This window comes from Anolis sagrei, chromosome 1 (assembly GCF_037176765.1).
Source record: "Anolis sagrei isolate rAnoSag1 chromosome 1, rAnoSag1.mat, whole genome shotgun sequence".
Lineage (NCBI taxonomy): Eukaryota > Metazoa > Chordata > Lepidosauria > Squamata > Dactyloidae > Anolis > Anolis sagrei.
In genome coordinates this window covers 174,380,561-174,402,685 of record NC_090021.1, presented here as the reverse complement: position 1 = coordinate 174,402,685, position 22,125 = coordinate 174,380,561, and the positions used below count along the sequence as shown (strand labels likewise).

The 22,125-nt window shown below is 41.9% G+C and overlaps 1 protein-coding gene across 1 annotated transcript in view; it reads left to right on the top strand.

Annotated features, from left to right (window-relative positions):
* The first annotated feature begins 2,246 nt into the window (after positions 1-2,246).
* Positions 2,247-22,125, top strand: part of ABCA12 (ATP binding cassette subfamily A member 12) — a 214,919-nt gene continuing 195,040 nt past the window's right edge. Inside the window, exons 1-2 of the mRNA XM_067470388.1 lie at positions 2,247-2,601; positions 21,674-21,767. Coding sequence (XP_067326489.1) covers positions 2,533-2,601; positions 21,674-21,767 — 163 coding nt within the window. The 5' untranslated portion in view covers positions 2,247-2,532. The remainder of the gene's footprint in view (positions 2,602-21,673; positions 21,768-22,125) is intronic.

Below are 22,125 nucleotides of genomic sequence, written 5' to 3'. Positions count from 1 at the left end.
CTCATGATGTGGCCAAAGTACTTCATCTTGGCCTCTACTATCCTTCCCTCCAATGAGCAGTCGGGCTTTATTTCCTGGAGGATGGACTGGTTGGATCTTCTGGCGGTCCAAGGCACTCTCAGGACTTTCCTCCAACACCACAGTTCAAAAGCATCTATCTTCCTTTGCTAAGCCTTCCCTATGGTCCAGCTCTCACATCCGTAGGTGACTACGGGGAATACCATTGCTTTAACTTTGCGGATCTTTGTTGCTAGTGTGATGTCTCTACTCTTCACTAATTTATCAAGATTGGTCATTGCTCTCCTCCCAAGAAGTAAGCGTCTTCTGATTTTCTGGCTGCAGCCTGCATCTGCAGTAATCTTTACACCTAGAAAATACAAAGTCTGTCACGGCCTCCACATTTTTTCCCTCTTGTTGTTCATTCATTCAGTTGCTTCTGACTCTTCGTGACCTCATGACCCAGCCTACGCCAGAGCTCCCTGTCAGCCGTCACCACCCCCAGCTCCTTCAAGGTCAAGCCAGTCATTTCAAGGATGCCATACATTCATCTTGTCCTTGGTCGCCCCCTCTTTCTTTTTCCTTCTGTTTCTTCATTGTCTTCTCTAAGCATTCGTGTTTTCTCTATATGTGGCCACAATCTTGGCTTCTAATATCCTTCCCTCCAGTGAGCTTTCTTCCTCTATTTGCCAGTTATCAATCAGTCTGGTTGCCATAATCTTGGTTTTTTTTAATGCTTAGCTTTTCTAAGCTTTTCTGTCTCCTCATGATGTGGCCAAAGTACTTCATCTTTGCCTCTACTATCCTTCCCTCCAATGAGCAGTTGGGCTTTATTTCCTGGAGAATGGACAGGTTGGATCTTCTGGTGGTCCAAGGCACTCAGGACTTTCTTCCAACACCACAGTTCAAAAGCATCTAACTTCCTTTGCTAAGCCTTCCCTATGGTCCAGCTCTCACATCCGTAGGTGACTACGGGGAATACCATTGCTTTAACTTTGTGGATCTTTGTTGCCAGTGTGATGTCTCTACTCTTCACTATTTTATCGAGATTGGTCATTGCTCTTCTCCCAAGAAGTAAGCTTCTTCTGATTTCCTGGCCACAGTCTGCATCTGCAGTAATCTTTGCACCTAGAAATACAAAGTCTGTCACTGCCTCCACGTTTTCTCCCTCTATTTGCCAGTTGTCAATCATTCTTGTTGGGTTTTCTTATGTTTATTTATTTATTATTTATTTAAAACACTTATATTCCGCCCTTCTCACCCCGAAGGGGACTCAGAGCGGAGCACAACATATACATGGCAAACATTCAATGCCTGGATACAATACATAAACATTAAAAAACATTTATCTAAATATTAAAATACACCATTTAAAATAACACAATTTAAAACTGTCCTAGCCATCCACATCAAATCCAATTGGCCCTGTCATCTTTCCCATTGTCGCTTCATTGCCCTGTCCCGAAAGCTTGGTCCCAGAGCCAAGTTTTTACCATCCTTTTAAAGGACAGGAGGGAAGGGGGCGACCTGATCTCACAAGGAAGGGAGTTCCATAGCCGGGGAGCAATCACCAAGAAGGCCCTGTCTCTCGTCCCCACCAATCTCGCCTGTGACAATGGCGGGACGCAAAGCAGGGCCTCCCCGGAGGATCTTAATCTCCGCGATGGTACATAGAGCAACCCAACTTTTGCACTTTCTTCTTTCACCTTGATTATAAGGTGAAATCTCCTCCTTGATTTCGGCCGTCAAAGTGGTGTCATCTGCATACCTAAGGTTGTTAATGTTTCTTCCAGCAATTTTAACCCCAGCCTTGCATTCATCAAGCCCCGCAAATTGCATGATGTGTTCTGCATACAAGTTGAATAGGTTGGGTGAAAGGATACAACCCTTCCACACACCTTTCCCAAACATTTAAATAAAGATATAAGTTTCCTAACATCTGTCCACACATTGCTGTCACATGGGTACTTATTTAAGGCAAACATTGCATTGTGTTCCACAACTATTAAATGGCTAACTAAAAATGCCTGTTGATGCTTTATATCAGCTCCAGAAATTACATATACAAGCAGGGAAGAGAAATAAAAGTGGCCACACTGGCTTGACAAGGAAGCACCTTGCTCATCTCTTACATGAGACTTCTTCTGCAGGCTATATGTGTAGGTGGTAGGGAGTTCCTACTTGGGAAAAAGGCGTGCATCTTCTGTTTCAAACAAAGCATCTTTTTGGAATGCTGTCCATTTTATCACAAAGGGACTGAAGAATGCGTAGAGAGTTTGGTATAATTAACACAAGTCAGTACTGCTCCGGTTCCTTCCCTTTTAGAGAGGCAAACTGCTGTCTTTGCTAGGAGTTACTGCTTTGAGAAAGCCAACTATGCGTACAGATGAACTAAGTGCCTGAAAACTATGCTGTGTGAAGAAAGCTCATACACAAAGTATTCCAAGCCTTGCTGTGTCACGGCTTAAGGTTTTTGGGCAACCTGAGGCTGGGGAGAGAAAAGCATTTGTTTGCTCATCCCAAAGTCTTTCAAGGATGGGCTCCCTCTTCCAGCACCTGCGAGTGCTGCTGTGGAAGAACTGGCTGAGTGTCAAAAGGCAACCCGTAAGTATCACAATTCAACTGAAATGAGAGAAACCCTTCTGTCTCTTGGGGGCTGGGATGAAATGGATAGTGCATGTGTCAAAGGTGGAAACAATATTTGCTAGGGGAAAGACAAAACTCGACGTGGTGATATGTGTGACAAATGACCAGAGCTCGGTTCTTTTAAGTTAGAAGCTCTTATCTGACCTGCTAAAATTGCTGTTATTCTACTTAATTGGGATAATGACCTTTTGTTGTGTTGTTTAACTGTGATATTAGACAATCAATCACTCCCAGAAGTGGTTATAGCGAGTGTTATAACAGATAAACACTTGCATGAGCAGTTGTATTGGACATTAAACTAAATTGAAAATCCAAAATGCATATTGATGATAGATTGTGCTAGTATCAAAGCTCCTTGACTTCTTCATCATGCAAGGATGGTTGAAAAATCATCATGGGACGGGGGGCAGAGTGACATTGTCAGTGTCACAAAAGCATTCAGGTCTATATGCTTAGCTCTGGATGCTTCACAATGAGTGTTCACACAGCTTGGGAGTTCTCCTGGATTCATCGCTGAGCCTGAAATCCCAGGTTGCAGTGGTGGCCAGGGGAGCGTTCACGCAATTAAAACTTGTGCACCAGCTGCGCCCGTACCTTGGGAAGTCTGACTTGGCCACGGTGGTCCACACTCTCGTTACATCTAGAATAGGCTACTGCAATGCACTCTACGTGGGGTTGCCTTTGAAGACTGCTCGGAAGCTTCAAATAGTCCAACGAGAGGCAGCCAGGTTAATAACTGGGGCGGCATACAGGGAGCATACAATTCCCATGTTACGCCAGCTCCACTGGCTGCCAGTTTGCTACCGGGCACAATTCAAAGTGCTGGCTTTGGCCTATAAAGCCCTAAACGGCCCCGGCCCAAATTACCGGTCCAAACGCATCTCCATCTATGTACCATCGCGGAGATTAAGATCCTCCGGGGAGGCCCTGCTTTCCGTCCTGCTATTGTCACAGGCGCAATTGGTGGGGACGAGAGACAGGGCCTTCTCGGTGATTGCTCCCCGGCTATGGAACTCCCTTCCTTGTGAGATCAGGTCGGCCCTCTTCCTCCTGTCCTTTAGAAGGATGGTAAAAACTTGGGCTGTGGGACCAAGCTTTCGGGACAGGGCAATGAAGCGACAATGGGAAAGATGACAGGGCCAATTGGATTTGATGTGGATGGCTAGGACGGTTTTAAATTGTGTTATTTTAAATGGTGGATTTTAATATTTAGATAAAAGTTTTTTAATGTTTATGTATTGTACCCAGGCATTGAATGTTTGCCATGTATATGTTGTGCTCCGCTCTGAGTCCCCTTCGGGGTGAGAAGGGCGGAATAGAAGAGTTTTAAATAAATAAATAAATAAATGTATAAAATTGCTTCCCCACCTCATTCTCAAAATGTTAGGAATGAGGTGACAGGGTCAAAACCCATAGAAAAAAAGTCATACAATTTCTCCATTCTAACTATCAAGTTCCCTTGATATATATCACATCAAATAACAGTGATGACTTGGATCTGGTCTAAACAAGCAAAAAAATTAGTTACGAAAAATGGTGAGACACTATCATCACATCACAGAATAGGTGGGAACTACATTTATTGGTTTGTTTGTTTTTTCCGGTTTTCCAAAAACCCCATGGAGATTGGAGATACAAGATGGGCATCTCACTTATTTATAGTCTGAAACAAAATAGCCGTTCTGTGTCATCATCTTGGCTTCTAGGGACATTTCTTGTTTCATTTGCTCTAGTACTTGTTTGTTTGTCTTTTTGGCTTCCTTTGTATCTGAAGAACTCTCCACTAGTATTACATTTCAAATGAATTAATTCCCTTCCAATCAAATGTATTCACTGTCCTCATTACAATGCATCGTAATGAGAAATATGATGGCCCGGACAATTCTTACTGTGGTATTCAGTGAGATACACTTGTGGCTCTTCTTTAGTTCCTTCATAGCTGCCCTTCCAAATCCTAATCTTCTTCTGATTGGATTGTTGTAGGTTTTTCCGGGCTATATGGCCATGTTCTAGAGGCATTTTCTCCTGACGTTTCGCCTGCATCTGTGGCAAGCATCCTCAGAGGTAGTGAGGTCTGTTGGAAGTAGGAAAATGGGTTTATATATCTGTGGAATGACCAGGGTGGGACAAAGGACTTTTGTCTGTTGGAGCTAGGTGTGAATGTTTCAACTGATCACCTTGATTAGCATTTAAAGGCTTGGAAGTGCCTGGGGGGAATCTTTTGTTGAGAGTGATTTGATGTGCCTGATTGTTTACTCTCTGTCATTTTGCTGTTGTAATTTCTGAGGTTTTTTTTAATACTGGTAGCCAGATTTTGTTCATTTTCATGGTTTCTTCCTTTCTGTTGAAATTGTCCACATGCTTGTGGATTTCAATGGCTTCTCTGTGTAGTCTTCTTCTGATTCCCTGACTACATTCTTGATTTTGATTCGTAATTGAGCCAAGGTGCGGGGAAGCTGTAACTGTATCAGTCTTCATCACCTACTATAAAACTATGCAAATGACCTGTGGGGAGAAAGCATGGTGTAGCTGCATGAGTATTGAACTAGGATACTAGAAGGCCAGAGTTTGCATACTCAATCAGCCATGGAAATGCATTTGTGCTCTTTTCTGAACAAATCTTGCTAAGAAAACCCTGTGATACATTTGTCTTAGGGGTGTCATAAGTTGAAAACGACTTGAAGGCACATAACAACAAACCATCTGTGGTCATTCTTTCAGCAGACTCCTACAAGTGTGTAGCAGCTGAACATTTTGAGCCATCCCTTTGTGTTATACTTAATGGCTGATATCTATTATACAATCTTTCCTCGAGGATCGTTCTCAGAAGGTGTGGGTAAGGGACACCTGCTTGATCCCACGGCCATTGTACTGTCGAGTCCCGCAGGGTTCAGTATTGTCCCCTATGTTGTTTAACATCTACATGAAGCTGCTGGGGAAGATCATCTGGAGTTTCAGGGTGCAGTGTCATCTGTATACAGATGATGTCCAGCTCTGTCACTCCTTCCCACCTGCTACTAAGGAGGCTGTTCAAGTCCTGAACCGGTGTTTAGAAGCTGTAATGGACTGTATGAGAGTGAATAAATTGAAACTTAATCCAGACAAGACAGAGGTCCTCCTGGGCAGTTGTAAGGCCAAACAGGGCATAGGGTTACAGCCTCTGCTTGATGGGGTTACACTTCCCCTGAAGGTGCAGGTTTGTAGCTTGAAAGTGATTCTGGATTCATCGCTGAGCCTGGAACCCCAGATTTTGGCACAGTTAAAACTTGTGTGCCAGTTGGGGGCTGGGGGGGGGGGGGGGGGAGGGGATGGGCACTTTCCCATACTTTTTGGCTCCAGGACCCCAAAAGGTGCAGGATGGCTGTGGAGACCTACCCCTGGTGTCATGGAATGTGATCCTAGAAGTTAGTCCCCCCAGGCCCAATACCTTATTAAACCCAGGCCTTTTAGGAAAGCCCTGATCTAATGAGATATTTAATCAATTCAGAATAAACCAAAGAAACCTTGTTTATTCTGAATTAACTCATTTTTTTTTTATCAGAGGTATTGTTTGGATACCTCCGGTAAAAACTGAGAAAGGTACTGCATTTTGGACCTGTTTGGATGGGCCCTAAGAGGGTGGTTGTGATCCTTTATCTATTAAAAATATTACGGATCTGGTCAGGGTGGTCCATGCCTTAGTCACCTCTAGACTAGATTATTGTAATGTACTCTATGTGGGGCTGCCCTTGAAAACGGCTCGGAAATTCCAGATGGTCCAACGGGCAGCTGCCCAGTTGTTAACCGGGGCTCCTTAGAGGGAACGGTCAACCCTCCTGTTTAAGGAGCTCCACTGGCTGCCGTTCATTTTCCGGAACCAATTCAAGGTGCAGGTTCTCACCTACAAAGTCCTGAACGGTTGGGACCCTCCTACCTGCGTGACCGCATCTCTGTATACGAACCCACACGATCTCTTCGATCATCTGGAGAGGCCCTGCTCGCACTCCCACCTGCATCGCAAGCGCGGTTGGTGGGGACAAGAGAGAGGGCCTTTTTGATGGTGGCCCCTCGACTCTGGAACTCACTTCCTAAGGACATCAGGCATGCCCCAACTCTGGCAGTCTTTAGGAGGAGCTTGAAGACTTGGTTGTTCCAGTGTGCCTTCCCAGAATAGTGATCCCATAGCACGTTGTCCTCCAAAGCACTTTATATTGTTTAGGTCTGCTTGTATGTTTCCACAAACGCCCCATCACTTTTTTTTGCCCATGTCCAGCATTATTTCTAAATTTTAATTACATTTGACCTACCCATAGATTTTAAAGTGTGTTGTCCTATTGTTAATGCTTATGTTATTGTTTTACTGTCTTGATGATTTTAATTGCTTTTATTGTTGTTGTTATTGCTTCCATTGTTGTATTCTGGGCTCGACCTCATGTAAGCTGCACCGAGTCCCCTGGGGAGATGGTAGCGGGGTATAAATAAAGATTATTATTATTATTATTATTATTATTATTATTATATTACTCACGTGTTTTGAATAGCTCTTGCTATAATGATCTTAGCTCCTGTTAAAATTACTGAAAGGAAGGTCATTTTCTGTAGATTTTGTTGTCACCGTTGTTGTCATCAGATGGAGAACAACTAAATTTCTTGTCAGCGCTTTGTAACTGATTTGCAGTTGTGTAACAAGAGACTGAAAGCTTTCACTGCAATATCTCATGATCTATGGCCAACATTTAAAATTGTATTTATAATTATTTGCTTATTAAGTTTTAATTGTGCATAATAACATATTCTAATTGCTTGTTCATGGCAGCTACTCTGATTTCTTTGAACTAGGCCTCATCTACAATGTCATACAATGAAGTTTCAAAATGCTGTTTACAAGGAAATATTATTATCAGAAAGTTCAACACTAACACCAATAATAATGGATAAAAAATTCCCAAAAAATTAAAATATATATTAGATAAAAAATTAAGAGAGAAGAATATAGATAGAATTGGAGATTGGATAAAAGCAAACATGAGGAAGGAAACTATATTGAGGGAATTTAGAGATATTAAACTCTCATGGTTCCATTGCTTACAGTTAGAGCAATGGTTCAAGAATTGGATAAAAAAAATGGGGAAGGAGGCAAACTTACACAAGTTGAACAAATGATACAAAAAGAAAGAGCGACGGGAGGATACCACAAGTTGAAAGGAATAACTAGCAAATTGTATAAGATAATAATTGATATTAAGGGGAAAAATAAAGGACGTAACATTAAGAGAGATATGGGAGGAAGATCTAGGGATTAGAATAAAAGAAGCGGATAGGGTACAATTATGGGATCAAAGATATTTAAAGAACTTATCAATACATGTTAAAGAAAATTATTACAAATTGGTTTGGAAATGGTACTTAACACCAGTAAAGATTGCAAATATTAATAGGAATTCCACAAGAAATTGTTGGAGAGGTTGCCAGGAGGTGGGTACATATATACATATGTGGTGGCAATGTAAATATGTAAATGAATTTTGCGGGAAAGTATTTGGAGAGATAGAAGCTATAATGGATATGAAGGTAAGGAAAAGTGCAAGTATTGCATTGTTGTCACTATATAATGTTAAGAAATTGAAAAAAACAGAAAGATGCAATAGATAACATGTTAACTGCAGCAAGATTACTGATAGCGAAGAATTGGAAAGGTAAATAAACATATCAATTGAAGAATGGTATAAAGAATTATGGAAAATAGCAATAAATGATAAATTGACATGTAGGTTAAGAGTCAGGAAAGGGGTATGGAAGGAAAATGATTTTGATAAAGTTTGGAGAAAATTTATTGAGAATGGCTTAAAAGAAGTAGATGGGAAATTACATCCACAAGAAGAAATGGTATTTTGGAAAGAGAATGCAAATTGAAGAGGCTTGGAAGGGGGGGGGGGCACAGACGTGGGGGAAAAATATATACAATATATATATATATATATATATATATATATATACACACACACACACACACACACACACACTTTGGTTGATGTAATGAATTGAGGATGGAATATAAGATTATTGAAGGTATTGATGTATTGATGTATTCTAAGAAAACCAATAAAAATATTTGAAAAAAAGAATGCTGTTTAACTTCATTGAACTGCATTATATGGCAGTGTAGACTCATATAATTCAGTTCAGTTATAAAACTGCATTATGTGGCATTGTATATGGAACTCTAATCTCTGTGGTGAATGGATATTCTTGTTTTATGAGGGAAGGCTGCTTAGCCACTTGCTCAAGGCGACTCAGATTTTCATCCTGTGATCACCACCTTTTTTCTAAAAGTGGAGTATCTTCTTTCACTGTGTCCAATTCTTGCTCTCTATTGGTTCACAAAACACCCACCAAAACAGTTCCCCAGCATACTTTCATCTTCAGAGGCTAAAGGCAGTGTTTTTGCCTTTTGAACTTTTACATTGACTTGTTTTTCATCAGTGTAGCTGCTTAAGATATCTGTAAGTCCAAATGTGGCTATTGAACTGTGCTACATTAGGGGGTATTGAATATCTGCAGTACTTTAGACTGAATCAAAATCCCCAGAAGGAAGGAGTAATGCAATGGGACAGATACAGAATCATAGAATCAAAGAGTTGGAAGAGACCTCATGGGCCATCCAGTCCAACCCCCCTGCCAAGAAGCAGGAATATTGCATTCAAATCACCCCCGACAGATGGTCATCCAGCCTCTGTTTAAAAGCTTCTAAAGAAGGCGCCTCCACCACACTCCGGGGCAGAGAGTTCCACTGCTGAACGGCTCTCACGGTCAGGAAGTTCTTCCTTATGTTCAGATGGAATCTCCTTTCTTGTAGTTTGAAGCCATTGTTTCGCGTCCTAGTCTCCAAGGAAGCAGAAAACAAGCTTGCTCCCTCCTCCCTGTGGCTTCCTCTCACATATTTATACATGGCTATCATATCTCCTCTCAGCCTTCTCTTCTTCAGGCTAAACATGCCCAGCTCCTTAAGCCGCTCCTCATAGGGCTTGTTCTCCAGACCCTTGATCATTTTAGTCGCCCTCCTCTGGACACATTCCAGCTTGTCAATATTTCTCTTGAATTGTGATGCCCAGAATTGGACACAGTATTCCAGGTGTGGTCTAACCAAAGCAGAATAGAGGGGTGGCATTACTTCCCTGGACCTAGACACTATGCTCCTATTGATGCAGTGAACCAATACAGAGCAAGATATGAGAAGAAACAGCCATGAGAAGGTATATACACAGATGGTGTGTGTGTTAGTGTTCCCTTTGCTTCCCTTTGTTACAGTATTTTGAACAAGAATCTACTTCTATATGAATCCATATTTGAAAAACAAGTCCATCTGAGCTGATCTTTGGGAATTTCCATCATGAGGTTAAAAGTGTCTTTGAACTCTTCCTTCGATGAATGCAAGCATATCATTATTTTAAATGAGGCAAAAGTGTGTGTGTCTGTGTGAGGGAGATGCATTGCAAATGAAAAATCTGTCCAGCGTGGGCTTATCATTCCCATTACAAAACCACCTGATGCAAGATCTGCTTTAAGCTGCATGTGAAACCACCTGGTGAGTCAGGGATGGAAAGCACTAGTGCTTTCTGGAAACAGATACCATGTACCTATGGAGGCTGAAAGAATTATCCCATTCCACCTCCAGACCTCCTACAATGAGCAGGAAAATAATATCTGAAGGGAGCTGGTTAAGCTTGTTCAGCTTTATATGGTTACAGTCCTTTCCGAAGTCCAGAAACTTGGTTAGGTACAGCAAGGACAGTTAAACTCAGCAGGATGTGTTTATAATTTTCATTTAGGAAAGATTTGGAGAGAGTGTGGACCTGGGAATACATGTATCTCCCCAACTATATTGTAGTCCTCAGTACCTCTGGACTCACCACACTGCCTGTTTCTGTTTGGTGTGTATATAGATCAGGCATCCTCAACTGCAGCCCTCCAGTAAGGCCGAACAGGGCATAGGGTTACAGCCTGTGTTGGACGGGGTTACACTCCCCCTGAAGATGCAGGTTCGCAGCTTGGGTGTGATCTTGGACTCGTCGCTGAGCCCAGGTTTCAGCGGTGACCAGGGGAGCATTCGCACAGTTAAAACTTGTGCGCCAGCTGCGCCCGTACCTTGGGAAGTCAGACTTGGCCACGGTAGTCCACGCTATGGTTACATCCCGTATAGACTACTGCAACGCTCTCTACATGGGGTTGCCTTTGAAGACTGCTCAGAAGCTTCAAATGATCCAGCGTTCGGCAGCCAGGTTGCTAACAGGAGCGGCACTCAGGTAGCATACGACTCCTCTGTTGTGCCAGCTCCACTGGATGCCAGTTTGCTACCGGGCACAATTTAAAGTGCTGGTGTTAGCCTATAAAGCCCTAAACAGTTCTGGCCCTACTTACCTCTCCGAATGCATCTCCTCCTATGAACCGACTAGGACACTAAGATCACCTGGGGAGGCCCTGCTCTCTGTTCCCGCCTGCATCACAGGCGTGCTTGGCGGGGACGAGAGACAGGGCCTTCTCAGTGGTGGCCCCTCGGCTGTGGAAAGCCCTGCCTGCAGATATCAGATCGGCCCCCTCCCTGCTGGCATTTCGGAGGAAAGTGAAGACCTGGTTGTTTGAACAAGCATTTGATTAAACAATGTAATTGAACATAGGAATACGGAATAATGGATGATGAGATTGGATTCTGATTTTACTGTTGAGGTGCTAATGATTGTTATACTGATGTTTAATGATTTATGTTACAATTGTTTTTAATTGCCCTATACTTGTCTCGTGATGTTTTGTATCAATGTTGTTCACCGCTTTGAGTCGCCTGAGGGCTGAGAAAAGCGGTATATAAATAAAGTAAATAAATAAAGAAATACATTTTGTTTTTCCAACTCCCAGAATTCTACATTCCTGATCATTGAACACCCTGGGTAGGAGTTCTGGGAGCTGGAGGCTAAAAGAGATGGAGGAACGCAGTTTGATGATGGCTGGTATAGGCTGTGTTTTCTTGAATTGGTCAGTTTGAACTTGGTTGAACTTGGTTGAGTCAGGGCATGCCAATGCTTCTGAAAACTGGATTGGAAACTTGAGACAGGGAGGGATGAAAGGCATAAGAGAAGATTCAGAACTGCAAGGGAAGGACTGATACAAGTGTTGTGAAACTATAATCCACAGAGAGGCTGCAGTGTCAGTCCCATCTATATAAATAAAAATGTAATGTTCGTTTGTGGGATTAACAGAACTCAAAAACCCCTGGATGAATTCACACCAAATTTGGACACAAGACACCTAACAACCCAATGTATGTCCTTCACTAATAAAAACACTGAAGAACACAGCAGAAGGGACTTTAAAAGCCCCAAAAAGCTAAATGACGAAAAGCTAAATGACAATACAGAAAAAAAGGGAAGAAAGAGTGAGAGAAGGGGAGAAAAGAAAGAAAGGAAGAAAGAAAGAAAGAAAGAAAGAAAGAAAGAAAAGAGGGAGCGAAAGAAAGAAAAGAGGGAGCGAAAGAAAGAAAGAAAGAAAGGGAGAAGGAAACATGGAAGCAAAGAGAGAATGAAGGAAAGAGGTAGAGATGGAAGAAAGGAGAGAAAGAGGGAGGGAAAGAAAAAGGGGGAAGGAAGGAAAGTTAGAGAAGGAAGGAAGGAAAGGAAAAGGGAAAGAGGAAGTGAAGGAAGGGGGAAGGGGGAAAGGTAGAGAAAGAGGGATGGAAGGAAAGAAGGAAAGAGAGAAGGAAGAAAAGAGAGACAGAAGAGAAAGAAAAAGGGGGAAGGAAGGAAAGATAGAAGGAAGAAAGAAGAGAAGGAGGGAAAGAAAAAGGGGGAAGGAAGGAAGGAGAGAAGGAAGGAAGGAGAGAAGGAAAGAAAAAAGGGAGGAAGACGTAGAGGAAGAGGGAGGGAAGGAAAGAAGGAAATAGAGAAGGAAGAAAAGAGAGACAGCAGAAGAGAAAGAAAAAGGGGGAAGGAAGGAAAGAGGGAAGGAAGGAAGAAGACGAGGAAAGACGGGAAAGAAGGAAGGAAAGAGAGAGTGAAGGAAAGAGGAAAAGAAGGAGAGAAAGGGGGAAGGCTGGCCACAGCAACGCGTGGCGGGTACAGCTAGTTCAATAATAATAATAATAATAATAATAATAATAATAATAATAATAATCTTTATACCCCGCCACCATCTCCCCAAGGGGACTCAGGGTGGCTTACATGAGGCCAAGCCTAACAACACATCAGTAAAAATTCAAAAGTATGTGTGTATATGTATTTTCTTCATTTGTTAAACTTTTTTTTAATCAAACTAGTTTGCTTCATGTGGTTGTTGATACTTAATGGCATCACCAAGAACATCATCACCTTTTTATTATCAGCAGAACTTTTTCCTATGACATTGATAAATGTCATCTCCAGGCCTCAGGTTTGGATCTTCAAACCCCAGGGCAGGCCCGTAGCCAGGATTTTGATTCGGGGGGCGGGAGGGGGGGGGCTGAGTCTGAGTGAAAGAGGGTCTGCCCTAGCAAACCTTTCATATCGTTACCCCAATACCCCCATGCATATGGGATATATTGAGCATAGTGATCAGATCATGATATGAATAAACGTAACAGTTTAAATAATGTACCAGTAAGGCCTTCTCGTGGACCACCATCAGAATTTTGGGGGGGAGGGAGGGCTGAAGCCCCTCAGCCCCCCCCCCCCAGGCTACATGCCTGCCCAGGGCTTGGGATAACTGATCTAGTGACAACCTTACTTTCTGGACTACATGGGCCATCTCATTGCCAGTGTGCAATAAGACTGTCAGCCCAAATCAAGTCAATGGTGCATATTGGTGGCAGACTATAGAGTAGTATACTACTGAAAGTAATGTGCCACAAATGGTTAACATCTACATATACCCAACCGTCTAAACCAGGGGTCCTCAAATGAAGGTCCGGGGGCCGGATATGGCCCTCCAAGGTCATTTACCCGGCACTTGCTCAGGGTCAACCTAAGTCTGAAATGACTTGAAAGCACACAACAACAACAACAATCCTATCTCATCAGCCAAAAGCAGGCCCACACTTCCCATTGTAAAACTAATAAGTTTATATTTGTTAAAATTGTTCTTCATTTTAATTATTGTATTGTTTTAAGTGTTGTTTATTTTTTGCATTAGAAATACGATATGTGCAGTGTGCATAGGAATTTATTCATTTTTTTTCCAAATTATAATCCGGCCCTTCAACAGGTTGAGGGACTGTGACCTGGCTCAGTTTGAGGACCCCTGGTCTAAACTGTAGAAGTTCTTCTTAGAACCATGCGTCATTTGCAGTATGTTGTATATTTAGGTGCCCATCTATATTTTGCGGTAGCAGGCCCATTGATGGATAGTGAAATGGCTGAGAAGTCCACCAACTTGCTAGTGTCTCAGAAATTAGCAAGTTGATCTCTCCAACAATCCCTCTATTATACATATATCTACATTCTCTTTACTAAGAACAAAGGCTTTATAAAAAGCACCATTTGTGTTGAACACCAGCTTTAATACGAAGAATACAATTCTTAAGAATTTTTCACATCCCAATTCAAATGGGCCTCCATGGATGCTCTGTTATATAAAGGTCAGGCAGTTTCTTTGGAAACCATATAAATCTCTAGATATTGTACACAGTTTGGTTTCTTTCTTTCTTTTTTTACATCAAACCTGGCTTTCATGTCCCCTTTCATCCCATTTTCACATATGGTGGAAGCTCATGGGCATTTTCAGTTTTGACAAATTCTGTGGCCTTTGAAGTACCACAATGCAACTTTTGTATTGCCAAGGATACGAGAGTGGAGATCTCGTAACAGGTTGCATTTTACATCAGCAAGTTATTCTCTTGCATGAAGGAAACAGTTGAAAAGAAAGTTGTGAGTCATTTCAAATCATATGATGGTAGAGTTAGAAAATACTACAAGATCCTCAGTACAACCCTCAAGATACCCAGTCCAACAGCTAAAGTAACTGTGAGGCCAACTCTGGTGAGGTGAGAAGTACACCCCGTTTTTTTTCTAGTAAGAAAATAACGTATTGGGTTGTTGTAGGTTTTTTCGGGCTATATGGCCATGGTCTAGAGCAGGGGTCCTCAAACTAAGGCCCAAGGCCCGAATACGGCCCTCCAAGGTCATTTACCCGGCCCTCACACTGGGTCAGCCTAAGTCTGAAATGGCTTGAAAGCACACAACAACAACAACAACAACAATCATATCTCATCAGCCAAAAGCAGGGCCACACTTCCCATTGAAATACTAATAAGTTTATATTTGTTAAAATTGTTCTTCATTTTAATTATTGTATTGTTTTAAGTGTTTTTTGCACTACAAATAAGATATGTGCAGTGTGCATAGGAATTCATTCATGCTTTTTTCAAATTATAATCCGGCCCTCTAACAGTTTGAGGGACTGTGTCCTGGCCCTTGGTTTAAAAAGTTTGAGGACCCCTGGTCTAGAGGCATTCTCTCCTGACGTTTCCCCTGCATCTATGGCAAACATCCTCAGAGATAGTGAGGGTTTATATATCTGTGGAATGACCAGGGTGAGACAAAGGGCTCTTGTCTGCTGGAGCTAGGTGTGAATGTTTCAACTGACCACCTGTGGACAATTTCAACAGAAAGGAGGAAACCATGAAAATGAACAAAATCTGGCTACCAGTATTAAAAAAACTCTAAAATTACAACAGCACAACAACAGAGAGGAAACAAACAAGGACATCTAATCACCTCTCAACAAAAGTTTGCTCTAGGCACTGTCAATCCATTATATGCTAATCAAGGTGGTCAGTTGAAACATTCACACCTAGCTCCAGCAGACAAGAGTCCTTTGTCTCACCCTGGTCATTCCACAGATATATAAACCCTTTTTCCTAGTTCCAACAGACCTCACTACCTCTGAGGATGCTTGCCATAGATGCAGGCGAAACGTCAGGAGAGAATGCCTCTAGAACAGTGGTTCTCAACCTGGGGTCCCCAGATGTTTTTGGCCTACAACTCCCAGAAATCCCAGCCACTTCACCAGCTGTTAGGATTTCTGGGAGTTGGAGGCCAAAAACATCTGGGGACCCCAGGTTGAGAACCACTGCTCTAGAACATGGCCTTATAGCCCGAAAATACCTACAACAACCCAGTGATTCCGGCCATGAAAGACTTCGACAATACAAATAACGTATTGCCTCAAAGGGCATTTATCTTAAGAGGAGTTGCACTTTTATCTTTTAACTCTCTCTCTCTGGAGTACAGCATCCTGTAAGACTGCTATTTGGCATCACTCAGTAGTGCAGTTGTTCCAGTGGTAGTAAGGAACTGTGTGCTATGGCATAGGGGATAGCAAAGTGTGGTCCTTCAAATATTAATCACAAATTCCATCAGATGATCTCTAGGGGTGTGTGCTTTCACCATTTAGTCCCTTGGGTCAATTTGGTAGCAGGAGAGCTTTTTTAAAAAATGATAGTAAACAGGAAACAACTTCTTGTCGCTTCCTGTAGTTATGACAGTCATCTCCTCTATATCCCCCTCCATTGGAGATTTGAGGACACTTTTATTTTAAAAAGTATCCTTTTGCAGGGGTGCAGGGGGTAATATATTGTGGCCCCATAGCCTCTCATTGTTGTCCAACTTTGCTATGGCAAAATGGTTCAGAACCTAAATATTGGGTTGCAGTCTTCTTCTATAAACTGGAGATCTGTCCAGTTGTTGATGAGTATGAGCAAGCCCAGTACTTCTGAAGCCACCTTGAATGTTGTCACTGCATCTTTGGCTACAGGGATAGCGCCAGTTGCATTGTAGTGTCCAAAACTAGCGGTATGTCATGAAAGAAAACCTTACAATTTCAAATGTGCATTGAGTATATGAATTTCCCATCTTTGAAGTCTACAGTAACAACAAATCATGTGATACTAAACACACACAATGAGCAGTCGGGCTTTATTTCCTTGGGGATGGATCTTCTGGTGGTCCAAGGCACTCTGAGAACTTTCCTCCAGCACCACAGTCCAAAAGCATCTATTTTCCTTTGCTCAGCCTTCCCCATAGTCCAGCTCTCACATCCATAGGTGACTATGGGGAATACCATTGCTTTTACTATGTGGATCTTCGTTGCCAGTGTGATATCTCTACTCTTCACTATTTTATCGAGATTGGACATTGCTCTCCTCCCAAGAAGTAAGCATCTCCTGATTTCTTGGCTGCAGTCTGCGTCTGCAGCAATCTTTGCACCTAGAAATACAAAGTCTGTCACTGCCTCCACGCTTTCTCCCACTATTACCCAGTTGTCAATTATTCTTGTTGTCATAATCTTGGTTTTTTTTTATGTTTAGCTGCAACTCAGGTTTTGTGCTTTCTTCTTTCACCTTGTTTAGAAGGCTCCTCGACTCCTCCTCGCTTTCAGCCATCACAGAAATAGGCATACGATCATCTGCACCTTCATTTTAAGAAGTTGTCTACCTTGTTATTTATATAAATATACATGGGAAGAATGTAGGTGAGGCATCTGTCATATGTACGAGGGGTATTTTTTAAGTAAGGTTCGTTTTGTTGTAGACCCTAGTAGTTCGTGCGCATACCGCAACGAGCGTGTGCGTCGTGTACCGGCATGCCTTGGGAAAAACTTTGTTCAGTTTCCGCTCTGTAGCTAACCTGTACGGTTCTGTTCTGTGCTTTAAAAATGTTTAAGACTATCAACTCACCCTCTGCATATGAGGTTCGCTCAGTGATATGGTTTTTGTCAGCAAGGAACCTGCCTGCTGCAGAAATTCATCAACGGATTTGTGAAGTGTACGGTGATACTGTTATGAGTGAAAGAAAAGTGCGTAAGTGGGTACGACAATTCAAAGATGGCCGTGACAACGTCCATGATGAGGACCACTCTAGTCGCCCTTCTTTGATTACAGACGATTTGGTGGCTTCAGTTGAAGCGAGCAAACCTTACATGCGGAGAGTGAGTTCATAGTCTTAAACATTTTTAAAGCACAGAACAGAATCGTACAGGTTAGCTACAGAGCGGAAACTGAGCACAGTTGTTCCCGAGGCATGCCAGTACACGACGCACGCGCTCATCGCGGTATGCGCGCAAACTACTAGTGTCTACAACAAAATGGACCTTACTTAAAAAATACCCCTCGTAGAACCATGTCTGGCCATGTAGCTTTTACATTTACAGATGAGTCAATTCAAGAATTGCTTTAAGTCAGGCCAAACAGTCACATCCCTCTTTTCAGTAATAATACTGAAGAGTCTGAGTGTCTATGGAGCATCACATTTAGACCCACAGTTTAATTGGGAAATATTATTGATTTATCATGACAAAAATGGGTACCTCTCTTCTAAAGTTTCGTTACTAGATGTTCCCAACCAGCTAATTTGTTCTGGTTTAAACATAATTTGGGGGAGAGGGCAAGATATTATACTACGAATAATAATAATAATAATATCAGATGCTGCTTCTAATTCCTTTTTGCTTAAAATGTGGGGATTCTATTTCTGTCCTGGCTTGATGACTGTCCCTGAAATATTTGCTTGGTTCAGTAGACATTAAGGTGGGCAAACTATCACTGACAGTTGACATATTTCTTGTACCTCACAGTTCTAAGCTAGACAAATGTCAAAGGCAGAGTATACAAAACCAGCTTCTGCTGCTTCTCAGTCCTTTGACACCACTCTATACTCCCAAGTTAATTTCAGGCAGACCCTCCTCTCCTTTCATGGATCAGGGAACTGCTATAAATGGCATGGGCTGTGTATCAAGAACACAAGATTTGGAATATGTGCAGAACACAGTTTTATCACTTTCATACTACATTAACTACTATGGCTCCATCTTTTTTTGTAGAAAGATACTTCACCAAACTACAGTCCCAGGACTTTCTATGGGGAACTATGACAATAAAAGTGGCACTACTCTGGTATAATATAGATTATGGTATATATAGTATAACTATTCTATTAAGGAAATAATATCTTCAAAACTCTAAAGGATTTTGCCACACCAGTTTGTTTTGCAGCAATTGTATTGTTAAAGCAAATGGAAATATTTTGACAACTTACCATTATGAAAACAATCACTATTACATCTATATGCAATCATGATATTAGGCCCCTGTATTTTGCTTCTCCCCTTAACTCCTCTCCCCTCATCTCCTAATCTTCTTTTTGAATCACTTGCATCTTACCTTCCCCACCCCATGCTCCCCTTTTCTGTAGACTTTGCAATACGGATATTTGCATTCTCAAAAGAGGTGGGCTTTTTTGTTTTTGGGTTTTTTTTAACAGAAGCATTTATGAAGTAGATGATGATGATGATGATGATGATTATTATTATTATTATTATTATGTTTATTTATATCCTGCTTTTTCTCTCCATCCGGAGACTCAAAGTGGCTCACAATTAAAACCATCACAATGCAACTGAAAATATGCAAATATACAAATATTAAACAGTATTAAGCATCATTAATATTAAAAGCAATTCAAGTTAAAACCATAAAAGCATATAAAACCACAGCACCCTTTAACTACATCTTAAATACGAGGGGCATTTTTAAAGTAAGGTCCATTTTGTTGTTGACACTAGTAGTTTGAGCGTATACCACAACGAGCGCGTGCGTCGTGTACCGGCATGCCTCGGGAACAACTGTGCTCAGTTTCTGCTCTGTAGCTAACCTGTATGGTTCTGTTCTGTGCTTTATAAATGTTTAAGACTATCAAATCACCCTCTGCATGTGAGGTTCGCTCAGTGATACAGTTTTTGTCAGCAAGGAACCTGCCTGCTGCAGAAATTCATCGACAGATTTGTGAAGTGTACGGTGATACTGTTATGAGTGAAAGCTAAGTGCGTAAGTGGGTACGACAATTCAAAGATGGCCGTGACAACGTCCATGATGAGGACCGCTCCGGTCGCCCTTCTTTGATTACAGACGATTTGATTTGATCGCACACTCAAATCTTTGTTTTTTGTGGTTCTTTGTTAAGAGTTTCGGGACCCAACGGGAGCACAGTTTCCTAAACTTTAGGTGTTCAGAAACAATGTTGTAATGCACTGATCTCGACACATCAGGAAATTTGTTTGAGAGACCTGTTATTGTGAAGCGCCTGTTCTCACAAATCCTCGCTTCAACTGAAGCCACCAAATTGTCTGTAATCAAAGAAGGGCGACTGGAGCAGTCCTCATCATGGACTTTGTCACGGCCATCTTTGAATTGTCGTAGATGGTTCATGCTTCCCCTGTGGGATCATTTTGCTGGTAAACCGGGCAATGCGGTCCATGGGAGCCGTTCCCCATGTCCCCTGACGCTGTTGACAGATTAACCATAATGTATGGTGATTCTGGTGATCAGTGTGAAAAGGTTCTTAGTCACTAGTGCCTTTATGAACAATGGCTTCTCTGAAGGAACCTCAGAAAGACTAGCTCATATGACCCTGGGAATAAATTGCCACAGCAAGCTGCCATATGCTCCATATGCCCATCCCCCCTAACCCTAACTGTAACTGTAACCCTAACCCTTCCCTAACTCTATTTTTTTAGATCTTAAAATAAATTCATGCCCTTCCCTATATCAGAAACCCATAATTATCTATAATGATCACTGAGATAGTGACAACTTAGCTCTTTGGCTCAGTGTGCACATACCTTGTTTCATGCAGAAAATTATTTAAAATGTTGAAGTTATGTTTGTAAGCTGTGCATGAAACATAAATGAGTTTTGTGTGTGTTTAGATTTGGACCTCATTTTCAAGACATCCCATAATGCAGTGGTTCTCAATCTGGGGGTCGGGACCCCTAGGGGGGTCAGGAGGGGGTGTCAGAGGGGTTGCCAAAGACCATCAGAAAACACAGTATTTTCTCTTGGTCATATTTGGGCATATTGAGTATTCATATAGAGTTTGGTCCAGATCCATCATTGTTTGAGTCCACAGAGATCTCTGGATGTAGGTGAACTACAACTCCAAAACCAAAGGGCACTGCCCACTAAACCCTTCCAGTATTTTCTGTTGGTCATGGGAGAACTGTGTGCCAAGTTTGGCCCAATTCTATTGTTGGTGGGGTTCAGAATGCTCTTTGATTGTAGGTGAACTATAAAACCCAGCAACTACAACTCCCAACTGTTAATGTTTATTTTCCCCAAATGCCACCAGTGTTCACATTTGGGCATATTGAGTATTCTTGCCCAGTTTGGTCCAGTTCCATCATTGTTTGAGTCTCCAGTGCTCTCTGGATGTAGGTGAACTACCACTCCAAAACTCAAGGTCAATGCCCATCAAATCCTTCGAGTATTTTCTGGTTCAAGTTTGGTTCAATAGTATCATTGGTGAAGTTCAGAATGCTCTTTGATTGTAGGTGAACTATAACTAAAATCAACTACAACTCCCAAATGACATAATCAATCCCTCACCCAATCCCAGTAGTATTCAAATTTGGGTGTTTTGGGTATTTGTGCCAAATTTGGTCCAGTGAATGAAAATACATCTTGCATATTGGATATTTACATTACAGTTCATAACAGTAGCAAAATTACAGTTATGATGCAGCAACGAAAATAATGTTATGGTTGGGGGTCACCACAACATGAGAACATGTATTAAGGGGTCGCGGGATTAGGAAGGTTGAGAAGCATTGCCATAATGTATGCATATACGGTCTTTCTGACAACACCAGCTGTACCTGGGGGTGGGTTGTATCTGAGCCCTGAACCTGCAGATGTGCAACAACAAATTAATAGGTTTTCTTCTCATTGGGAACCATTTAAAATTTAACTAATGAGAATATAAGAAGAGAGGCATCTATCTGTCCCACTGCAGATCGCCTTCCATGTACCTTAAAACTTGCTCAGTGTTGTTGTCTTTTGGAAGGGAGTGGGGTTCACATCAGATTGAATGGAGGTTGTTCTGTTGCACTATGATTGAATCTGTACCATTATTTGTTGCAGAAGAATATCATCAGTACGTGTTTGCTGTTAAAATGAAAACTAACATTAAACACCATTTCAATGTTTGAATAAATAACCTCAAAATGAAAACAACTATTTTTTCTGTCTCTTTCACAGTTATGGTCATTTATGTTAATAACATGGCCTGTGTTTTCATTCATCCTTCTGGCCATCATAAGAATAAAATTCCCTCCAGAACCTCAACCGAACTGTAAGTAATTTTTGATTTCTACTATAAAACTCCATGTTAACATTTGCCTTCTCCTTGTGATTAATCTCTCCCCTTCTATTAATGGGAAAAACCTATCAATAGATGCCAATCCTGCAATGTCCCTGTCACCTACCTGGTGTGATAGGGCTGTTCTGCTTCTGTACTGGTATGTCAGCACTGAGTGACGTTGAGGGGCAGGATTCTCCTTTTCTCCCACTCTCCCTCTCCCACTGTTCCCCTTACTTAGGTGATCTCTCGTAGTCCAAGGATGATAGTCCTCCAAGGTTGGTGTTCTGGCGGTGGGTCCGTATGTGGCTGTGGAGCCCTATTCTTGATCTACATCATCTCCCACAGTGAG